Below are 23,052 nucleotides of genomic sequence, written 5' to 3'. Positions count from 1 at the left end.
TCCAAATCATATAATATATTTAAAAGCTGTATCACAGGAACATGGTGAATGTGGTTAAATACACTGAGCCAAATTCAGACCCTAGTGTAACCGTCAACTGCAGTGGATGAATTTGGTTCCATTCTGCTTTATACTCCCAGCTTACTCTCTTTGGATGTTCTAAGGAAAAGATAGAAACAAATACACACAGGAAATTAAGCTACATTTTAAATATGTTCAAACAGCATTAATGAACCTCAAAAAAAGCCAGAAAATGCAGACACCCCCCCTTTAACTATCTTGTACTGGGGTACTGCCAGAGACTCTAGGCAGTGGAAAAACCAATACATCATGGGTACCACAACAGAGGGACAACAAAGCAGGGTAGCTACTCCATACAGTCACAGGCCAGGTATGCAAGACTCACATGTATTCTTGGTCTTGTGCCTGGTGCATCTTCTCTGCCGTGATGGTGGCTAGCAGTACACAGGGTTTAAGTGATGGCATGGCAGCTGCAGCGTGGTTTCTCCTGGATTTGGAGAGTTTAAGTGGGACCCTGAATGTTCTAAAATAAGGAATTATTTGAGACACATAGCACATCAGCGCAAACTTCTTATTTATCATATCGAATAGCTTGTTCCTCTATTGGCCTCACTTATTGTTTTAAACTTATTCACTATACAACGCCTTCGCACCAGTTTTCTGCAATTTACACCATTTACTGTCTGATAGCTGGAATTAGCTAACTCATTTTCTTTGAAAATAACTCTACTCCGTACAAAAATAAGATCCAATCCTGCAAATCAGATCCATGCAGGCAGGCAGACCTCCTACACTCACATGTAAACTCAAAGGCTCTGCATGGGTGCAAGAGTCTGCTTGCACAAGTCTGACTGCAGAACTGATATTTAGAATTGTATTTTATTTCCACACAGGATTTATCCACTTCTATTCCCCTCCCTACCCCTTCCACTATAGTAGGCCAGAGTTTTAAAGAGAGCTCAGCACCCACAGTCAGAGCCAAATTTTCACCATTACTCTGGATTTTGGATGCAGAGTTCTTTTGCAAAGCTGTTCACAAAAGTGCCACAATGTGAGCTGCTGGGTGCTGAAAATCTGGTCCTCCAACTCTAGGGGCTGAACATCTGGAATTATTTGAGACACATCTGGTCCTGAGCTACTTTGAAAACGTGATTCCTAGAACTAATCTACTTCTCCATTCTTTCACCCCTTCAGGTGCAAGGACCTTCTCCCTTGCATCTCCCACTGCCTGGAAGAGCCTTTCACCTCTTTATCTCTTATTCCACCACCCCACTCACCTGCTCAATTCTCAAATATCGTTTGGGATCATCTTTCCTGCTCTTGCTTTCATTTGAACTTTGTAGTTATATTTCACACATTTTGTATGAAAGCTATTACGCAACATATAGTTTTATGTCCTAGTCCGAACGGAAAGGTATGTGATCAAACTTCAAGCCAAGAGACATTTTGTTATAAAAAAAAAAAAAAAAAACTTACAGTGGCTCTTGTAATCCTGTCCTGGCCCACCCTAGGATCAGATTCTGTCTAATGGTTTCAGACATCATTTTTCCGATTTCCCATGGATGCCTTCAGGAGGGGATGGTTGGTGTGCTGAGAGACGGGTGTGGTATGCATATCTCATGCAGACCAGCAGAGCCTGGGAAGCTGTGGCTTAACTAGATAAGAGAGAGGGGAAAGGAGTGAGGTGGCAAAGCAGCCTAGCTCTACTCCAACCTTTCTGGAGACAAGAAAATGTTATGTGACAGGAGTGAGCAGCTGACCTCCTTTAGTGGATATCACAGCAGAACAGTGTTCTTCATTGTCTTCCTGTATCTCCCTTCTCACAAGGCCTGCTGCTTCAATTTGCATAGGGAACACTCAGGACATAACTCTTGCATTGAACGCAATCGTCTTCTTATTTCAAGAAGTCGTCCTCTTACTAAGGGTGTGCATGTGTATGTTGCAATACTTCAGTTAATGAAGGAATGACAGACACATAGAATGAATTTTGTAAATGAAGCACAGATGAAATATAAGCTACAATTTTGTTACTAACAATTTTAAAAGAAAAAAATATATATATACACAGCCACCCACCGCCATCCCCCATAAAATTTCCTAGTCCAATCACTCCTAACTACTGGTACTGTAGAATCAGTCCCTGTATGGGAGCTCACAGATACCACTGGCCTACCCTCTCCTAGCACATGGTACTGTGAGCTCACATCTACTCCAATCCTACCCCTTCATGGGCAGGAATGATTTAGGATCTCCATTTGCATTTTCTCAAACCTGCCATCTTTTTGTAAAACGCCTACAGTAATACCATGGGGTTCTGGTCCATGACTGGGGTCCCTAGGTGCTACAGTAATACAAATAATTCATAGAGATGATAATGATAATAAATAAAAATTAATTAATAATAATACTTTAGTCCCAGCCTCTCCCAGAAGGACACACTAGTGACCTTATTCACAGCACCACTCTCTTGAAGGCAGGGGAAAAATTATGCTACATATTCCCAGATGGCTCTCTTCTGCTAGATGCTGTTTCTACAGGTTCTCCTCAATTCACCTAAGACCTCATACCAGTACCTTAACTTCCTGTTAATTAGAGATCCCTTGAGCTTGTTCTCCTGGTAGACTACACAGAATCCCCCCACTCCTTCAAAATGTGTGTATGAAATTAGGAGTAAAATCTGTTAAAGACAGTCTCTTCTAGGCTGTTTCTGCCTTTCTGTACACAAAACCTTCTCAATAGCAAACCACTGGCCCTGGAAACAACAACACTTAACTATCAAGGTCCACATGGAATAGTGTCAAAGGAACAGGAGATGCATGTATGTCAGCTGGGAGTGCCAAGATATAAGAAAGAAGAATGGAGTAGGAACTGACGAGGGCACGTGGGTAAGAGAACAGCTCCATCATAAGAAAACAGTGAAGAATGGAATTAGGAATGCTGACTAGAGGCAACTGTGACTGCATTCCTCGTCACAGCTTTTGACTGGTAGCTTCACCCTTCTATTAATCCCTGATCATTTAATCAGTCCACACCTTGTGAACGTTCAAACTCACCCTTTAAACAATTTCTACACCTGGACACAAATCAAAAACTATCACACCTCATGCCACCTCAGCACTGGTGTTTCCATGCTGTTTCACTCTGGCATAACAGAGGTAATACAAATGTGTCACAGTGCCAGAGTTAACCATATCGTGTGTTATAAATACTGCCGGGGTGTTTGCAGGCTGCAATGGGATGCAGCTTAGCTTTGCTACTTTGAGGAGAAGCACTGCCTCAGATCATCTTCCCAATTTGATCCAGTCTTCCCCACCAAGTTGTTTCTTCCTCCTCTAGATCCTTAGGCCTGGTCTTCACTCAAAAGTTATGTTGACACTGCTACAGCCCTCAGGGATGTGAAAAATCCACACCCTTGAATGCTGTAGCTACGATGAGCTGATCCGTAGTGTAGATGCAGCTAGGTTGACGGAAGACTGTTTCTTTTGACCTAGCTACTGTCAGTCAGGGAGATGGAGTTCCGACAGCAATGGGGAAAGAAAAAAAAAATGTTCCGTCACTGTAGAAAGCATCTACACTATGAGAATACAGTGACATAGCTACAGTGCCTTACCTATAGGGTCTCCTGGGACCATGTTTTACTTCGTTCTGCCAATGCTTCTAAGCTTACTACCTCTACTGCCTGTAAGACTTTTAGGCAGAGATCCCCAAGAAGAGGAGAAAAGAACTGTAAGGAAGGAAGATGGTTAGGAGTGGGATTGAGTTGATCATTAACAAGGTGGACAGCTGCAGTATTTGGCATCCTGCTAAAAATAGTTGGTTTTAATTTACCCCACAATGGGAAAACAACTAATTTTTATCCATCAAGAGGGCTGCAGCTATTTTAAAATCTCACCTCAATCTCATCAAATTAGCCCAGGATGGAAGGTTTGGGTCTATTGTGACAGAAGCAAACGTCTAAATGCTGTGCATTCTGGACCTCTTCAAGAGCTGCTGCACTTCCAGAAGTCACTGTCACAGCTCTGAGAATGGCAGAGGTAAAGCAGGTTTCAGAGGGGTAGCCATGTTAGTCTGTGTCAGCAAAAACAACGAGGAGTCCTTGGGGCACCTTAGCAATAAGGTTTCTGATGTGCTGGATCCTGGATGCTACACTCAAATATAGCTGAACAATGCAGTCATCTCCTCATAACAGAGGTTCCTGAATGCTGTGCTGTAAAACAGCAGAAGTAGTGATGTAGTCTTATTGTGAGTGCTAAAGGGCCATAGGTTAAGAACCCAAATTTAGTTTATTGTAATAGATCTGCTGGTTTCTATTAATCCTGCTGTTGTAATTTCTGTAACCTTCCAATCCTGAACGGTCAAGAAGCAGAACTAATCTACTGCAGCCAGCCAGCCACCATTCTCACCCATCTCTCTGTTTGCAGAACCCCAGCTACCTCATAAGGAAGAGCAAAGGCTACATCAGAGCTTCAGAATCTATCAAATCTGTCCCATGGTATCTGAAGCAAAGTGCTGATCTAGTCAATACTTTCCCAAAGAGTAGCCTTTTTAAAAAGCACAGTCTGTTCAACACTATGCTCAGTATTTATAGACTGTATGTGTAAGAGCGTCTATTTGTGTGTAACAGGTTTTCCTCCTCTCATTGCCCTGAGTCACACCTTAAAAAAAAAAAAAACCACACAACAACAACAACTATTCCATCTCCCACTCCTTGGCTCTGAGTCTGTCAGCTTCACTGGAGGGACTGACAAGCAAACTGGAAATCTCTCAGAATGAACAGATCCAGCTACAGTATCACCATTCTGGTCTATCACACAAGCCCCGAATAAGATAAAGTAAATTCCTTGCTGTTTGCTATGGGTGGGAGGGAGACAAAGCTTAGTTTTAAGGTCTTGATCTTTAAGTGAAACTTCAAAGGGTATGTTTTTGTATGAACCAGGCTTTCCCTCAGTGTCCTTGAACAAAATTCTTCTCACTCTAAATTGTTACATAAAATGGCTACCTGCCTACTATCCCCATCCCCCAAAGATGGCTGCTTTTCACTAGTGGGCAGTTCATACATTCACATGGTTTGAGGTGAAAGGCTCTATAGAATGTAAAACAGCATAACTGATTTTATTTTTTTAAATTAGAGGCTTTGACAGATTATTCACCACACATCTAAGCCACTTCAGAGTCTGATCCGGCTCACACTGAATTCAGTGGGACCTTTGCCATTAACTCCTAATAAACGTAAGACGATGTATTATGAAACAGACAATTTGCACTAAGTTATGTATTATCATACAGCAGAAAGTAATAAGTTCACTTAAGAGGAATCACTGATGTCAAACATTGCCAGTTCAGTAAGGGAGCATGTAAATGAATAAAGAATAACACCAGTGAGAGGAAGCCAGTCAAGCACTGAGGAATCAATGCCAGATAATTCATGGATTCAGAAGATAAAGGGTCTTGTTAGGGAAACAGTGTGGGAATGCTGTCCCGTGGATAGAATGAGACAAATCCCCACTTACGTGTTCTGTTCCCAACTCTGCCGTTGACTCACACTGAGGGAAAGGGAAAAAAAAAAAAATCACTGCACCACAATAAAATGAGTATAAAAGGTTACCCTACCTCAGAGGCTTAACTAATGTTTGTTAAAATGCTTTGAGATCCCCTTGAGAAGAGGGGCTACGTTAAATGCAAAGTGTTAATAGTCACAGAATAATGGCTTGCTTAGGAGAATGAATTAAAAACCAGCAGGAGGAAGCATTGCATTCCTGGGGTGGGGGGAAACATGGCTTCTGAACTAGTATATGAGACCCTCTGTAATTAAAATGCTTATCTATGGACCAGTTGTGATCCAAAGAGCATTAGCTGGTGGCCTGCAAGCAGCTGGCTGGGCAGTTGGTGTTGGATTGCTTTGTTTCTAGCTACTAAATTGCATTAGAATAAGTTAAACATGCATTAAATATTTTCCTGATGTTACTTTTCCATGTAAACTGCTATATTTGGCACAGGAATGTTATTCTATCACAGAGGCAAGGTGATTCCAATGACAATTTTTCTATTAAAATGGGTTTCTCATTTTGAAAAAGCTTAAGACCCCATGAATTGTTTAGTAACTGGCAGAATATAGGAAGAGCAGATACTGCAGGAAAACACCACATTTGGCTCAGCATAACAGTCTAGAAGTTCCAATGGAAAGAAGATTTGGGTTTTTTTGTTTAACCATGAATAAACCGAAAACAGGAGTTTTCAAATAAACTTTCAATTCCAGCTGGCATTTCTGAACCTTCTCCTATGGCGGCCATCTTGTTGAAGAGTGCAAGCCTACTGGAAGGAACTATCATCTTGTTTCGCCACATGCTTTGATAACAGTTTGACACTCATTAGAAAAAGGACGTTACTGGCCCAACTCACCACTGCACTCATGTAATCCAAGGTAAAGTGGGTATAAAATGCAAGCAGTCTGATCTGATAACATTTTATACATGTTGGTGTGACTACAAAAGGCATAGGACAATGAGGAATTGGGGCCACTGTTTTAATATTGAAACACTGCAACCCAGATTCTGTCCCCACGACACCCACTGACTCCGGGGAAATTGACTATCTTAAAAACTTTTTTTTTTCCCCCCTTTTTCCCCCTTCCCTCCTCTCTTTATTAAAGTCAAACCATTATTCAGATTGGTAGGAAATTACACAGTCTCTGCTACTCATTATCCACATTGCCTGGGTCAATTTTAGGGGAAAATGACTGCCCACAGGACAGAGTCAGAAATGCCAAGTGGGATAAACATCTTAATTTCCCTTCCCACGTGTGTCAAAGTTTTATTCCTAGTGATAAATGTTCCTTACCCATGTGAATGTTTGCGCCATTGGACTGAATAAAATGAGCAGAGTTTTCCTTTAAGGAAGTGTGCAAAGGACTTGATTGATCAGGAAGCAAGACATTAACATCAGTGCCAGGCAGTTGGAGAGCACTGCTTAGACTGGAAGGAATGTATTAAAGGAGCAGGTCATGAATTCAAAAGCAGCCAAGAGGATAAAACACACCCAAGCGAGGGGGGAGGCGCGCTGGGCAGGGAAGGCATAAAAAATTTGGCCCATCATGAGGTGTTCTGACCCTGCTTAGCAAAAATTACATTTATTATAGGCTTATTCAATAAATTCAATTATAACATTGGAGCCAGGGGAAGAACCAGGAAATCTGGCTCTATAACGGAGTGAAAACTTTTCCGCTTTCAGCAAAGCTCAGACTGGATTGCTTTCCGTTACACTGAAAGTCAGCTGGGCCAAACTGGCCTGGACCTTGTTCCTGGATGCCAGAAAATGCTGGCTCTGGAGAACTGCCTGCATGCCAGAGCCACAGCAGAAAAAGTAATTGCAAGGGTTCTGTTGGAGTTTCCTGCAGTACCTTTGTCTACCTAAGCTAGCTGTGCCCTGCAAACTTCCAACTTAATAAGTGGTAGGTGGCCAAGACTGTCTCTTGATATTGAAGATTTTTGTAGCTATTGTTTTCACTACAATCCATATCCTTACTACATTCAAACTGGCTTGGAAAAGGAACTTGAGGTTGCCAGACAAAAGGATTCTGAGCTGCCCTCTGCTTCATGGGAAATCAGAGCAGAAAGGGAAAGAAGAGGCATCTGTCCATCTCAGCCAGCTGTTTGCTGAAGGGACTGTAGGCACATACTCTCAAAACTAGAGTCTCCTTTGCATGCAACAGCTGATGAATATTTTCATGACTAAATCCATGAATAAGTACACTGTGCCAACATAGAAATGAATCCAACATCCTAGACTATCTTCATGACTGCTACAGTCCGGGATATACACAAGTTCACTCACACTGGGCCTAACCCTGAAACGTGCGAAGGGCCCCTTGAGAAGTGCTGGACACCCTCAACTCCAACTGAAGTGGAGGCTCAACAGCTTGAAGAGCCAGGCCTACTGCTGTGAAATTGCATACACTCTCTTTAGTCCAGATTAGATTCACTACTGCTTTGCACCTTGTATCATCTATGTACACATGTGAAGAAGGTGTAAGAACTACCAAATCAGAACACTGGCATTTTACACCTTATTTGCACAGGTATATAGAACTACACAAGGTTCAAGACAGTAAAGAATCAGGCCCAAGATTCCTAGCCAGAGCCATCCAGTTGGCAGCACGTAGACACCATCAGCCCTGAAGCAGAGATGTTTCTGTGAAAGACAATGACTATTTGTCATGTACAACTTGAAGATCTCTCCAAGGACAGTATAGGTGAGCATGGGAATTTCCCAAGCATATAATGCTAGGACATGAGCAGCTTTTCTGATGTAGCTCTATTGACACCTTAAATGACTGCTTCTTGGAGCAGCTGGTCCTGGAACCCACCAGAGAAGAGGCAATTCTTGATTTACTCCTAAGTGGAGCACAGGTCCAAGAGGTGAATATGACTGGACCACTTGGTAATAGAGACCATAATATAATTAAATTTAATATCCCTGTGGCAGGAAAAACACCACAGTGGCCCAACACTGTAGCATTTAATTTTAAAAAGGGGAACTGAAGTGAGCTGTAGCTCACGAAAGCTTATGCTTAAATAAATGTGTTAGTCTCTAAGGTGCCACAAGTACTCCTTTTCTTTTTACACAAAAATGAGGTTAGTTAAATAGAAATTAAAGGGTACAGTGCCAAAAGTGAAATCTCTGCAAGTTGCGTGGAAACTTTTTAAAGACACCATAATAGAGGCTCAACTTAAATGTATACCCCAAATTAAAAAAAACATAGTAAGAGAACCAAAAAAGAGCCACTGTGGCTAAACAACAAAGTAAAAGAAGCAGTGAGAGGCAAAAAGGCATCCTTTAAAAAGTGGAAGTAAAATCCTAGTGAGGAAAATAGAAAGGAGCATAAACACTGGCAAATTAAGTGTAAAAATACAATTAGGAAGGCTAAAAAACAATTTGAGGAACAGTTAGCCGAAGACTCAAAAAGTAATAGATTGTTAAGTACATCAGATTCAGGAAGCCTGCTAAACAACCAGTGGGGCCACTGGATGATTGAGATGCTAAAGGAGCACTCAAGAACGATAAGGCCATTGCGGAGAAACTAAATGAATTCTTTGCATCCGTCTTCATGGCTGAGGATGTGAGGGAGATCCTCAGATCTGTCACCTAAAAAGAATGGCTCAGGTTTGGGAAACTGTCCCAGATTGAGGTATCATTAGAGGTGGTTTTGGAACAAATTGATAAATTAAACAGCAATAAGTCACCAGGACCAGATGGTATTCACCAAAGAGTTCTGAAGGAACTCAAATGTGAAACTGCAAAACTACTATAATTTAAATCAGCTTCTGTACTAGATGACTGGAAGATAGCTAATGTGAGGCTAATTTTTAAAAGGGCTCCAGCAGTGATCCTAGCAATTACAGGCCTGTAAGCCTGACTTCAGTACCGGGCAAACTGATTGAAACTATAATAAAGAACAATATTGTCAGACATAGATGAACATAATTTGTTGAGGAAGAGTCAACATGGTTTTAGTAAAGGGAAATCATGCCTCAATCTGTGAGAATTTTCTTTGAGGAGGTTAACAAGCATGTGGACCAAGGGGATCCAGTGGATATAGTGTACTTAGATTTTCAGAAAGCCTTTGACAAGGTCCCTCACCAAAGGCTTTTACGCAAAGTAAGCTGCCACAGGATAAGAGGGAAGGTGCTCTCATGGATTGGTAACTGGTTAAAAGATAGGAAACAAAGGGTAGGAATAATGGTCAGTTCTCAGAACGGAAAGAGGTAAATAGTGGTGTCCCCAAGGGGTCTGTTCTGGGACCAGTCCTATTCAACATTCATAAATGATCTGGAAAAGGGGGTAAACAGATTAGGTTCTCATAAGGCGATCAGTACAGGATAGGACCCACGGGTCCCTGTCTCTGGACATCTGGAAGCTACCATTAACAAAATTCCCTTGATGAAGGAAAAGGGAAGTGCCATTGTCTACCCTGGGATTAAGGGGCATAAGAGACCCTGAGTTGCCTAACCACTATGCTAGATGGTGCCGAGGTCAAGGAGCATCTTTCCAGAGATAGCAAAACCAGAAAAAACATGCTGGGTTTATCCTTTGACTGCACCAGTAGAGAAAGTTCTGGATGCTCTGAAAATCTAGCCTCCCTACGCTACCAAGGGCTGATCATGACTCAGAGCTAAGTCCATGGCTGGGGCCGGAGGATCCACCGTTACCAGCCAATTTGTCCCCTGGACAATAAGAGAGTATGTCACTGAAAGGCAAAGTAGGTCTTGTGCTGCTACACAAGTACTCTGGCATCATCGGTACCAAGAGATTTTCCTTATGTTCTTCACCGAAATGTGCTGCTGCAGGTAAAGTGAGCTCTTAATGTCTCACTAAAAATAACCCCCCCACCCTGGCAACGAATAACGTAGAATATAACATTTCTTGTACAGCACTTTTCAACTGAAGATCGTGAAGTACTTTACAAACATGTACTAAGCCTCATGACTCCCCTGCTAAGGTAGGTTTGTATTATCCCCATTTTATGGGTGGGTAACCTAGGACAGAGTTAAGTGATTTGGCAAGTCTGTGACAGAGCCAGGTGCAGAACTCCAGTGTCTCAATCTTCTGTCCTAACCACTGCATACCATTGCCTCTCTAGTTATTAGGAAGGCTGCTTTTTCTTCTCAAGAGTCACACCATTTTTCAGGAATGCTTTTCCTTTCACCTCCGACAGTTGCTGTACTACTAAGATTTGGACAATGCATCTCAATTACTTTCAGTGAGACTTAGGTTCCCCCATCACTCCTGAAAATGGAATTTAGGCTCTTAAACTATTTAGGTGCTTTTGAAAATTTAACCCAAAGTGACTCCAGAAACTGGGTCTTCCTTGGAAGATTTTCAGTCCTGGTTAAGGGACCACAGGGATCTGTCCCCAGAACCTCAGCCAGAGATGTTTTTTCTTAATAGATAAAAGTTAATCTGATTATTGCATGTAGTAAATTCAGATCCAGCCCTTTAATTTAAGAGCTTGCTACCCTGTTTTAGAAGGGTGAATAAGTCACTTCATACAGTGACACCTAGTGGTAATGGTAAGTCAGTGTAGAAATGACACTTCTGTAAATGCCTTATTCCAAACTGAGGTGATGAAGGTAACTCTTGAAAACCCAGACAGAAAGAAGGATCCTTGTTCCTGACACAGCCCACTGCTCTGCATGCAAGGGAATTTATTTAAACAAAATGGCCAAAAAAGAAATAGACGAATGTCCTCCACAAAGCCTCTCCCTAATACACCTTTAAAAGGTCAATCAATCTGTGCTAGTTAAAGAGACTGATTGTACTAAGGTTTGAATCAAGCATATCCTGGGCAGGCAAAACGAACTTTTACTATATAGCTCTGTCAATTCACCTCAGTACTGATCTACAGCTCCCTGGATCATGCACCTCACCCCAATACATACCACTTTACTAATCAGAACTAGTGATAGTTGATTTTTTGAGAGGAGTGGGACAGGGACCTTGAACATGCTCCACACACAAGTCACTGAATAGCCATCAGATTTTACATTTTCCAGACATTCCCAACTTGAACTGGATTTTGAACTAGCAGGCAGACAGCAAAAGCCTCTGTATCCCATTACCAATCCCCTGAGCCACCCAGTCCCTAAAATTAGCTCCATCATAGATTTATCTGTGTGAGAAAAGTTCTGGTAAGCTGCAGCATAACAATCATTACCTGGTCCCTTCCTCCTTCCAACAGAGGATGGAAAAACTCAGCAATGAAGGCCTCTATCTTCCTTTCTCATCAGGCACCTGAACATAACCTATAACAATTTACAGAAAGAAAATGTGTTTTTTCCATTCACACATACTTTGTAAAAATAGGGGTATTGTCAATCATCCTCATACTATTTGCTACTGGGGGCGGGGAGGGGGAATAGGAGGTGCAGGGACACATGGGAATGAGGGAGGAGGGGTGGATGAGTGGAGGTACAGAGACACATGGGGACAGAAGGAAGGAGGGGAGGGGTGGCTGTGGGATGCATTGACACATGATGGGCAGGGGATGCAAGGAAACATGGGGATCATAGAATATCAGGGTTGAAAGGGACCTTAGGAGGTCAACTTGAGACCATTACTCCTTGTTCTGTCATCTGCTACCACCGAGAACAGTCTAGATCCATCCTCTTTGGAACCCCCTTTCAGGTAGTTGAAAGCAGCTATCAAATCCCCCCTCATTCTTCTCTTCTGCAGACTAAACAATCCAGTTCCCTCCGCCTCTCCTCATAAGTCATGTGTTCCAGACCCCTAATCATTTTTGTTGCCCTCTACTGGACTCTTTCCAATTTTTCCACATCCTTCTTGTAGTGTGGGGCCCAAAACTGGACACAGTACTCCAGATGAGGCCTCACCAATGTCGAATAGAGCGGAACGATCACGTCCCTCGATCTGCTGGCAATGCCCCTACTTATACATCCCAAAATGCCATTGGCCTTCTTGGCAACAAGGGCACACTGTTGACTCATATCCAGCTTCTCGTCCACTGTAACCCCTAGGTCCTTTTGTGCAGAACTGCTGCCAAGCCCTAGTCTGTAACGGTGTATGGGTTTCTTCCATCCTAAGTGCAGGACTCTGCACTTGTCCTTGTTGAACCTCAGCAGATTTCTTTTGGCCCAATCCTCTAATTTGTCTAGGGCCCTCTGTATCCTATCCCTACCCTCCAGTGCATCTACCTCGCCTCCCAGTTTAGTGTCATCCGCAAATTTGCGGAGGGTGCAATCCACACCATCCTCCAGATCATTTATGAAGATATTGAACAAAACTGGCCCGAGGACTGACCCTTGGGGCACTCCACTTGATACCGGCTGCCAACTAGACATGGAGCCGTTGATGACTACCCGTTGAGCCCGACAATCTAGCCAACTTTCTATCCACCTTATAGTCCATTCATCCAGCCCATAGTTCTCTAACTTGCTGGCAAGAATACTGTGGGAGACCATGTCAAAAACTTTGCTAAAGTCAAGGAACAACACGTCCACTGCTTTCCCCTCATCCACAGAGCCAGTTATCCCGTCATAGAAGGCAATTAGATTAGTCAGGCATGACTTGCCCTTGGTGAATCCATGCTGACTGTTCCTGATCACATTCCTCTCCTCTAAGTGCTTCAGAACTGATTCCTTGAGGGATGGGGGAGGAAGGGTGGTGGGACACACAGGAATTGATTCAGGCACATCTGCCCCTATGGGAGAGGCTAGAGGTCAGACAGGGTCTGTAAGGGGGAGGCTCCCCAACCCTCTAACAATCCCCCTCCCAAAAAACTTCTCCCATCCAAATCCAAACAACCCTTCAATTTCACTCCCAGGCTCCTTCCCAGCAATTACTTCCCTCTCCCTCATCTCCCCCATTACCCCTGATTCCCCCAAGCCTTTGCACGGCTTCTGAGGGGTGCAGGAAATACTTTTCTGTATTGTATTTTAAATAAATTATTACTCAAAGTTCTGTATTAATATGCCTAGTAAGGAATCTATTTGTCAAAAAACATTTCCTGAATCTTTTTCGTTGTCTGTACTGTTATAGACAGGTATTTTGAAATAAATTATCAAAATAATTGAAACTGGCATGATTATATTTGTGTTATTTTGACAAATAAAATATGCAGAATTTGAAAATATCATGCACAGAATTTTTTGGCACAGAATTCCCCTAGGACTAATTATTTTAAGAACTATTGAAGTGAGCCAGTGTTGCTGTTAGGAGATTGGAGGCCTAGATTCCAAGTTCTGTAGTATCTGAGCAAATTGCTGAACTTCAGCGTCTCAGTTTCACCATCTCTATAATGTAGTCAAATACCTACCCCCTTTTGTGAAATGCTTTGAGATTCCCAACTGAAACATTATGGCTAAGTGCAGAATATTACACATTGGAGAACTGCAAATAAAGACTCTCAGAAATAGACTTTCCATTCACTTAGAGCACAGCCAGTCACAGGATCCTGACTCTTACTTCTAAGTGAATATTGACTCTGGAGATACAGAGCAGGAACAGCCTAATAAACCAACTCTAATCATGGTTATATACACTGTATGTTGCTTAGAGAGCTCTGCTGCCATAACAACAAGATGCAACTATAACTATAATAAAGCCCTGGCCATGTTAAATATGGAAATTAATGTCTCTTTGGCCACAAAATGACCTTTGTTCTCAATTCTACATTTCTTGTCCCTTGGGAGCAGACAGACAATTATAATATCAGGATCATACAGCAATTTTCTAAGCAATTTGCAAAATGCTGTTTAGCTTCACTGGTTATTAATTTCTGCAAAGAAACTTGAATCTAGTCTTGTCACAGCAGGATTGTCTGTCCCATTTAGCCAATAGTTTCCTGTCAGCACAGACACTTCCAGAGAAGTATGTAACGTGACAGGATGTGCACATTTGCAAGAAGTTAACTTAAGCAACATTCCACAAAAATCATAAGTCACAGGTGTCAGATGCACATTTAACAGAGCTTCAGTTCTACAGAAGTTTTCAGCCAGACTGATCTCAAAACACTTTACAAACTATAACTGATGTACAAGCTGTACAGAGAAATCATTCACCCAACACTGAAATACAGCAACTGCTGGAGTGGGATGTGGCAGTGTTTAGTAATGTGCAGGAACACTATACAACAGTTTAGCAAAGGCTTCTTTATCCAATTGAACCTGAAAGAGGATTTAAGTGAGGCAGAATATAACTGCCCACATTAGAATTGGGCCAAAACACCAGAGTTCACACTTTGGCAAAAATGAAAAGGTGACCACAAATGATCAAGACCTTTCTTTTAGATCCCATAACCTGTCTTCAAATGCATCAAATATCAAGATTACAGAAGAACATCCAGCTCCCGTTCTTTTTAGAATTTTTAAGTCCTCCAAACATCATGATTTGTTTGGGTTGGAAGGAAACAACCTGTTTTTGTAAGGTTTAGGATTTGGAGGAGATAGGTCACTCATCATCAGCAGAAATAGAACAGGAGTACTTGTGGCACCTTAGAGACTAACAAATTTATTAGAGCATAAGCTTTCGTGAGCTACAGCTCACTTCATCGGATGCACAGAATGGAACATATAGTAAGATACACACACACAGACGAGTTGGAAGTTACCATACAAACTATGAGAGGCTAATTAGTTAAGATGAGCTATTATCAGCAGGAGGAAAAAAAAACTTTCAGTGATAATCAAGATGGCCCATTTAGACAGTTGACAAGAAGGTGTGAGGATACTTAACTTAAGGAAATACATTCAATGTGTGTGACCCAGCCACTCCCAGTCTCTATTCAAACCCAAGTTAATGGTATCTAGTTTGCATATTAATTCAAGCTCAGCAGTTTCTTGTTGGAGTCCGTTTTTGAAGCTTTTCTGTTACAAAATTGCCACCCTTAAATCTTTTACTGAGTGGCCACAGAGGTTGAAGTGTTCTCCTACCGGTTTTTGAATGTTATGATTCCTGATGTCAGATTTGTGTCCATTTATTCTTTTGCATAGAGACTGTCCGGTTTGGCCAATGTACATGGCAGAGGGGCATTGCTGGCACATGATGGCATATATTACATTGGTAAATGTGCAGGTGAACGAGCCCCTGATGGCATGGATAATGTGATTAGGTCCTATGATGGTGCCCCTTGAATAAATATGTGGACAGAGTTGGCATCGGGCTTTGTTGCAAGGATAGGTTCCTGGGTTAGTGTTTTTGTTCTGTGGTGTGTGGTTGCTGGTGAGTATTTGCTTCAGGTTAGGGGGCTGTCTGTAAGCGAGGACTGGTCTGTCTCCCAAGATCTGTGAGAGAGAGGGATCATTTTTCAGGATAGGTTGTAAATCTTTGATGATGCGCTGGAGAGATTTTAGTTGGAGGCTGAAGGTGACAGCTAGTGGCGTTCTGTTATATTTCTAGAAATAGGGATAACATTTAAGCATTGTCTATGCTAGAAAGGATTTTCTAGTATAACTATACCAGCAAGGCCCCATCTCCCTGCAGTAGAAGTGCAATGGATAGCTCCTACCCAGCTTCCCCCCAAAAATATGATTTTTTTGCCAACATAACTGTGTCTACACTAAGGCTTTTTGCTGGTATAAAAATGCTATAATGGCAGAAGTTTCTAGGGTGGGTCTGGCCTTAACTAGAATACCCCATAAGACTGTTGAGAGGGGTTTTTTTGCTTGTTTCTTTGAAAAAGTACTCAGAGATCTTCCTACTGCCATATGGTGCTAATGAAATAGAAACAACATCAAGTATTATTTTAGTGATAAACAAACCTCACAATGACCTTTTAGCTCATTAACTGTTTACCCATACCAATAATAATTTAGTGGGAATTGCCATTTTAAAAATCTAATAACATTTCCCCCATTTCTTTTAATCTTTTTCATTATTTGTCACTGGCACACAAACGTTCCATTTGACAGAGTTCTCTCCTTCTCAGGGTTGTAACAGCAGAACATAACAAAATAATAAATAAATAATTATTAATGTAGATTTTACTTAATCTATTAGGCATATTGCAAAAATTAATGGGTTATTCCTACAATCCATTATAGGAAGTATTATTATCCTTATTTGAAAGGTGGGAAAAGTGAGACATGGAAAGGTAAAGTGACTTTATCACACAGCATCTCAATGCCAGATTAAGGAACAGCAAAGTGTGAAAATAGTAAAGGGGGAACTGGGGTTCCGAGTTTTTTTTGTTTATTTTTGCAAAATTTCACCCTAATCATCACTATGGGCAAAATTTTCAAAAGTGCCTAAGTGACTTTCTATAGGTTTCAGAGTAACAGCCGTGTTAGTCTGTATTCGCAAAAAGAAAAGGAGTACTTGTGGCACCTTAGAGACTAACCAATTTATTTGAGCATAAGCTTTTGTGAGCTACAGCTCACTTCATCGGATGCATACTTTGGAAAGTTTAGAAGATCTTATTATATACACACAAAGCATGAAAAAATACCTCCTCCCACCCCACTCTCCTGCTGGTAATAGCTTATCTAAAGTGATCACTCTCCTTACAATATGTATGATAATCAAGTTGGGCCATTTCCAGCACAAATCCAGGTTCTCTCACCCCCCCCCCCGCCCCCCACACACAAACTAACTCTCCTGCTGGTAGAAAGAAAAGGAGGACTTGTGGCACCTTAGAGACTAACCAATTTATTTGAGCATGAGCTTTCGTGAGCTACAGCTCACTTCATCGGATGCTGGTAATAGCTTATCCAAAGTGACCACTTTCCTTACATTGTGTATGATAATCAAGGTGGGCCATTTACAGCACAAATCCAGGTTTTCTCACCCCCGCCCCCAAAACTCACTCTCCTGCTGGTAATAGCTTATCCAAAGTGACCACTCTCCTTACATTGCGTATCATAATCAAGGTGGGCCATTTCCAGCACAAATCCAGGGTTTAACAAGAATGTGGGGGGGGGGGTAGGAAAAAACAAGGGGAAATAGGCTACCTTGCATAATGACTAAGCCACTCCCAGTCTCTATTCAAGCCTAAGTTAATTGTATCCAATTTGCAAATGAATTCCAATTCAGCAATTTCTCCCTGGAGTCTGGATTTGAAGTTTCTTTGTTGTAAAACAGCAACTTTCATGTCTGTAAGTGACTTTCTATAGTAGCCTATATAATCGTGGGCCATTTTTTTAAGCCCCTGAAATTTGACTTTTTTGTGTTGGCTCACTGAAATAGGAAAGAGCTATAATTTGTGAGTTCTCATGTGAAAAGTACCCTAAGGCCCCAAACCTACAATAAGCACTGGTCTCCTAGTGACGTGCTCCGTCCACCAACTCACGGTGCCACCCCAAGCTGGGTAAAAAAGAACTCAGGAGGCCAGTTTCCCAGTTCCCCCTGACAGCCCCTGTCCTACCCCGCCTCAGCAGCAGATACCCGACTCAGTCTGGAGGAGACAGAGCCCAGGGATGAAGTCCCATAAGCCCCCAGTGTTCAGAAAGAGAGGAAGGCAAGGTGCAGTACCGAGACCACAATACCTCACTCTCCCACCTCCCAAAGGGAAATCGTCGATACTCACCGACCTACTCCCACCGAATCGATCAATGAAACCAGCAAGGGGCTCTAGTGACAGCATCCAAGATAGCCGGTCATGGCCTCAGAGGCAGTCGGGGCCTGCCCCAATCCATCCCAGACATCAGGCTCCTTGGAATACATCGTGTCCGAGTCCGCAGCGTCCCTTCAAACTTTGAGCGCCAACAGGGGTCGAATCCTTCTTAATGCCCTAAACCAAGATGGCGGGCTGCCCCCCCCCACCTGGAAATATCAGTGCCCACATCCAAAATGGCTGCCACCAGCGTCATCGTCAACAGAGCCTGACGCTACCTGTCCGAATCCAAGATGGCGGCGGCCGCTGGCGTGAGGCTAGATGCGAGTCACGTGACGGGGGGTGTGGACCGTGTCCCGGCGGAAGCGTGAGGGACCTAGCTGGAAACGGGGACTGTTGGCGGTGGAGGAGCGGCCTGGCGCGGAGTGACCGTCAGCGGGATAGAACGAGAGACACGGCTGTCACCACGGAGCCCACCGGTGCTAACGCGGCGGCTACCGCCGCTTCCCGGGCCGGGGGCACCGGAGAGCAACCGCCTTCGCTGCCCCCGCCCCCACCAAGGATGCCGCGCAGGAAGGTGAGTACAGGGCCGGGCAGGCTGGAAAGGCCCTGGGGAGGGAAAAGGGGTTAGACCGTGTTTGCTCCCGTTTGCCCCCCAACGAAAAGCCCCCTACAGGCATGAAAACCGAGCGAAAATAGCGGCCTTCAGCCCCTGGCACCCGCCCCTCTTGCAACCTGAATGGCTCCCCAGTAGGGCCTGCTGAGCACTGATTGGTCATCGCTGCTATCACTCATCGCCCCAACGGTCATCTTTTCCCCTTCCCCCTCTTGGGGAACATTCCGCCTTTTTGCCTTTCTGATTGGACACCTACTTGGAGACCTGGTCCTTGATTGGCTCCGCCTTACGGCACTGCTGGACGCTGATTGGACGACATTGCTGGCCGTCTCTCCCTCCCACCGTCCTCTCCCCACGCGTGCCTTGTTTCTCCCGTTCGCTTTCCCTTCCCTCCCATTCAGTCCGCCCTCCCTAAGTGGCTGGGTCTGTGGCAGCGAGGTGCACGCGGATAGGCCGGAATTTCCCGTCCGTCACGCCCGGGGGCCGCGCCGCTTTCTCACTCATGTTTCTATTGGAGAGGATTCCTCTCCGCCCCTCCCCTCTTCCGCCGTGATTGGTTGGACGAGGCGGGGGAGCGCACCCGAGCGAGCGGTAACGCAGCGGGGGCAAAACAAAGCGGCTGCGGCAGGGGTAGGTAGGGGCACCCCACCCGCAAGCCAGGCACAGGGGCGCAGCGCTGGATTCCGTCTCCGTTACTCCCCCCGACTGCCTTGCGCCCCCCGTGGGCTCCTCTAGGGCACCCCCAGGCCAGGATTGCCTTGCGCCCCCCCCCGTGGGCTCCTCTAGGGCACCCCCAGGCCAGGATTGCCTTGCGCCCCCCCCCCGTGGGCTCCTCTAGGGCACCCCCAGGCCAGGATTGCCTTGCGCCCCCCCCCCCGTGGGCTCCTCTAGGGCACCCCCAGGCCAGGATTGCCTTGCGCCCCCCCCCCCGTGGGCTCCTCTAGGGCACCCCCAGGCCAGGATTGCCTTGCGCCCCCCCCCCCGTGGGCTCCTCTAGGGCACCCCCAGGCCAGGATTGCCTTGCGCCCCCCCCCGTGGGCTCCTCTAGGGCACCCCCAGGCCAGGATTGCCTTGCGCCCCCCCCCCGTGGGCTCCTCTAGGGCACCCCCAGGCCAGGATTGCCTTGCGCCCCCCCCCGTGGGCTCCTCTAGGGCACCCCCAGGCCAGGATTGCCTTGCGCCCCCCCCGTGGGCTCCTCTAGGGCACCCCCAGGCCAGGATTGCCTTGCGCCCCCCCCCCCGTGGGCTCCTCTAGGGCACCCCCAGGCCAGGATTGCCTTGCGCCCCCCCCCCCGTGGGCTCCTCTAGGGCACCCCCAGGCCAGGATTGCCTTGCGCCCCCCCCCCCCCCCGTGGGCTCCTCTAGGGCACCCCCAGGCCAGGATTGCCTTGCGCCCCCCCCCCCCGTGGGCTCCTCTAGGGCACCCCCAGGCCAGGATTGCCTTGCGCCCCCCCCCCCCCGTGGGCTCCTCTAGGGCACCCCCAGGCCAGGATTGCCTTGCGCGCCCCCCCCCCCGTGGGCTCCTCTAGGGCACCCCCAGGCCAGGATTGCCTTGCGCGCCCCCCCCCCCCCGTGGGCTCCTCTAGGGCACCCCCAGGCCAGGATTGCCTTGCGCCCCCCCCCCCGTGGGCTCCTCTAGGGCACCCCCAGGCCAGGATTGCCTTGCGCCCCCCCCCGTGGGCTCCTCTAGGGCACCCCCAGGCCAGGATTGCCTTGCGCCCCCCCCCGTGGGCTCCTCTAGGGCACCCCCAGGCCAGGATTGCCGTGCCCCCCCCCCCCCTCGCCATAGGCTCCTCTAGGGCACCCCCAGGCCAGGATTGCCTTGCGCACCCCCCCCCCCCGCCATAGGCTCCTCTAGGGCACCCCCAGGCCAGGATTGCCTTACTCCCCACTAGAGCATCCCCACCCTAGGGTTGCCTTACTGTCCTCTAGAGCAGTGGCTCTCCATCGTTCCAGACTACTGGACCCCCCCTTTCAGGAGTCTGATTGGTCTTGCGCACCCCCAAGTTTTGCCTCACTTAAAAACGACTTGCTTACAAAGTCAGACCTAAAACCACAAAAGTGTCACAGCCCCACTAGTACTGGAAAGTTGCTGCCTTTCATTTTTACCATATAATTATTATATAAATCAATTGGAATATAACTAGTGTCCTTACATTTCCATGTATAGTCTATAGAGCAGTATAAACAAGTCATTGTATGAAATGTTAGTTTGTACTGGCTTCGCTAGTGCTTTTTATGTAGCCTGTTGTAAAACTAGGCAAATATCTGGCTGAGTTGATGTACCCCTTGGAAGACCTCTTTGTTCCCTCTCAAGGGTACAGTACCCCTGGTTGAGAACCACTGCTCTAGAGCACCCCCCGTCGCAGGATTGCCTTACTCTTCCCCCATACTCTCCTCTATACCATCCCACACAGTACTGCCTTGCTCTTCCCCCATACGCTCCTCTATAGTATCCCTTTGCATTGGGCTGCATTAATTCCCCTCCCCAGGCACTTTCCTGTACCACGCCGATTGCCTTAGCTCTCCCCATTCTTGTGTCTATGCCACCCTCCTACAATTGGCCTTATTTCTTCCCCCATATTGCACTGTATGTCATATATGCACCCACAATGTGTGCTGCTTTAGATATTCCTGCTATACTGTACCACTCCCACAGGACTGCTTTTATCTCACCCCTCCCCCATACCTCCCTCTACACTATGCCATTGTGCACTGCCAAAGCTCACCCTTGATGGACTTCATCAGCTACCCCGTATGCTCCCCTCTTTACCCCCTCAGATTCTCCTGGGCTCCTTCCCAAATCCCAGGGTTGTGTAGCTGGGACTCCCTGTATATAGGAGCATCTAGAAGACTCAAGGTGATGCACCTGCATTCATCAACCTGCCATGGCATGAAACCCTGCATGTTCACTCAGTCCTGGGCTTTCTTTCACATCACTCCCGCTCTGGACCCCAAACCCTGCTCCAGTGGGGCAAGTGAATGGTCATTTGGTCAGAACAGGTAGTCTTGGGTCCCGTCTTCCCCACTGCTAACTTTGCCAGTGCTTGCACATCACTAGGATGCACTGGGCCTTGGCTCTACTTCAAGTATGTTCTTAAATGAAATTGGTGCCATCTGTAGCTTTATGGACCTGATCTGTTTGCAAAAAATCTTGTATTATGGATGGTACTGTCTGATATCTCATGTTTATAGTACTAAAGCATGCTTTTCCTCCAGAGCAAACTACCTGAATGCCATTAGTTTGTTTTTGTTGTGTATTGAAATTATCTTATTTCTAGTATTAATGCAAGTAGAAGTGCTCCTGTGCTAATGTCTGGGTCTGTGGTGTTACAGAGGAATGCAGGCAGTAGTTCAGATGGAACCGAAGACTCCGATTTCTCTACAGATCCTGAGCACACGGACAGCTCTGAAAGTGATGGCACGTCGCGAAGATCCGCCCGTGTGACCCGCTCCTCAGCCAGGCTCAGTCAGAGCTCTCAAGGTAAATTCCTTTCTTCCGAGCCCCACCAGAAGCAGCTGGCTGGGCAGTCACAGTATTCTTGGCTTGGTATTACTTAAAGGAATTTTAGTGAATCTGTACCTTCACATTAGTTAATCCCATTCATTATTTTTTCTCATTGAATACAGGTGTGCCAGGGAAAGGAACAAAGGCATTGCAAGGGGGAGGGATAGCTCCGTGGTTTGAGCATTGGCCTGCTAAACCCAGGGTTGTGAGTTCAATCCTTGAGTGGGCCATTTAGGGATCTGGGGCAAAAACTGGGGATTGGCCCTGCTTTGAACAGGGGTTGAACTAGATGACCTCCTGAGGTCCCTTCCAACCCTGATATTCAATTATTCTAAATGAGGCTGTTCAATCTAATGATTAACCAGGGGGTTGGAAGTCTGACCTCCTGTCTATTCCCTGATCTGAGAGGTAGTGTTGTCTAGTAGTTCAAGGCACTGGCAGTTGGAATCCTTAGGTTCTATTCTTAGCTTTGCCACTGATTTTCTGAGACCTTTAGAAAGTCACTTGACCTCTCTAACTCAGTTTTCTTATGTGTATAATGGATGCTACCTACCTAATACAAACGTTTGTGTTGCTCAGTTTAGTGGTTTTGGTGCACTTAAAGATTCTTAAGCATGTAGTTATATAAAAGTGCTAAGTATCATTCACATGAAAGAAATCTTGGGAACTTTCAAAGTCGCTTGAGTTATTTTAAGGAACAGTTGTTTGTATTGTAATCAAAAGAAATGTTCAAAACATGCCTTTGCATAAAAAGGCCTGGCACACCTGGAATTCGCTGTTCTGTTAAGGCTTCATTGTAACCATATCCCTGAAACTGGACCTCAGGGCTTTTTCTCCTGAATTTTAG

At 45.3% G+C, this 23,052-nt stretch overlaps 1 protein-coding gene and 1 long non-coding RNA gene across 18 annotated transcripts in view; one reads left to right on the top strand and one right to left on the bottom strand.

The window, feature by feature from the left end:
• LOC140903871 (uncharacterized) lies at positions 1-19,046 on the bottom strand. Of its 14 annotated transcripts, none has more exons than XR_012156361.2 (8): positions 18,056-19,046; positions 15,465-15,815; positions 11,732-11,819; positions 5,532-5,564; positions 1,782-4,040; positions 1,498-1,676; positions 407-544; positions 1-159 (listed from the first exon to the last, which is right to left on the bottom strand). It is a non-coding gene; the product is annotated as an uncharacterized LOC140903871 (long non-coding RNA). The 14 variants fall into 14 exon arrangements; XR_012156362.2 differs by lacking the exon at positions 15,465-15,815 and adding an exon at positions 13,106-13,234 and having other exon boundaries at positions 18,056-19,045; XR_012156356.2 differs by lacking the exon at positions 15,465-15,815 and having other exon boundaries at positions 18,056-19,042.
• The window catches only part of KAT7 (lysine acetyltransferase 7), a 17,294-nt gene continuing 12,611 nt past the window's right edge, over positions 18,370-23,052 (top strand). Inside the window, exons 1-2 of one of the 4 annotated variants that reach the window (XM_073325787.2) lie at positions 18,370-18,659; positions 22,034-22,181. In XM_073325787.2, the coding sequence (XP_073181888.1) occupies positions 18,645-18,659; positions 22,034-22,181 (163 nt within the window). In that variant the 5' untranslated portion in view covers positions 18,370-18,644. Of the gene's footprint in view, positions 18,660-20,563; positions 21,558-21,600; positions 21,701-21,744; positions 21,787-22,033; positions 22,182-23,052 lie in introns of those variants that run through there. The other 3 variants (XM_073325783.2, XM_073325785.2, XM_073325784.1) reach the window with 3 other exon arrangements.

The sequence above is a fragment of the Lepidochelys kempii genome, chromosome 27 (genome assembly GCF_965140285.1).
Source record: "Lepidochelys kempii isolate rLepKem1 chromosome 27, rLepKem1.hap1, whole genome shotgun sequence".
NCBI lineage: Eukaryota > Metazoa > Chordata > Testudines > Cheloniidae > Lepidochelys > Lepidochelys kempii.
Note: the sequence above shows the minus strand (reverse complement) of the source record. Positions and strands in the feature narration are given on the sequence as shown.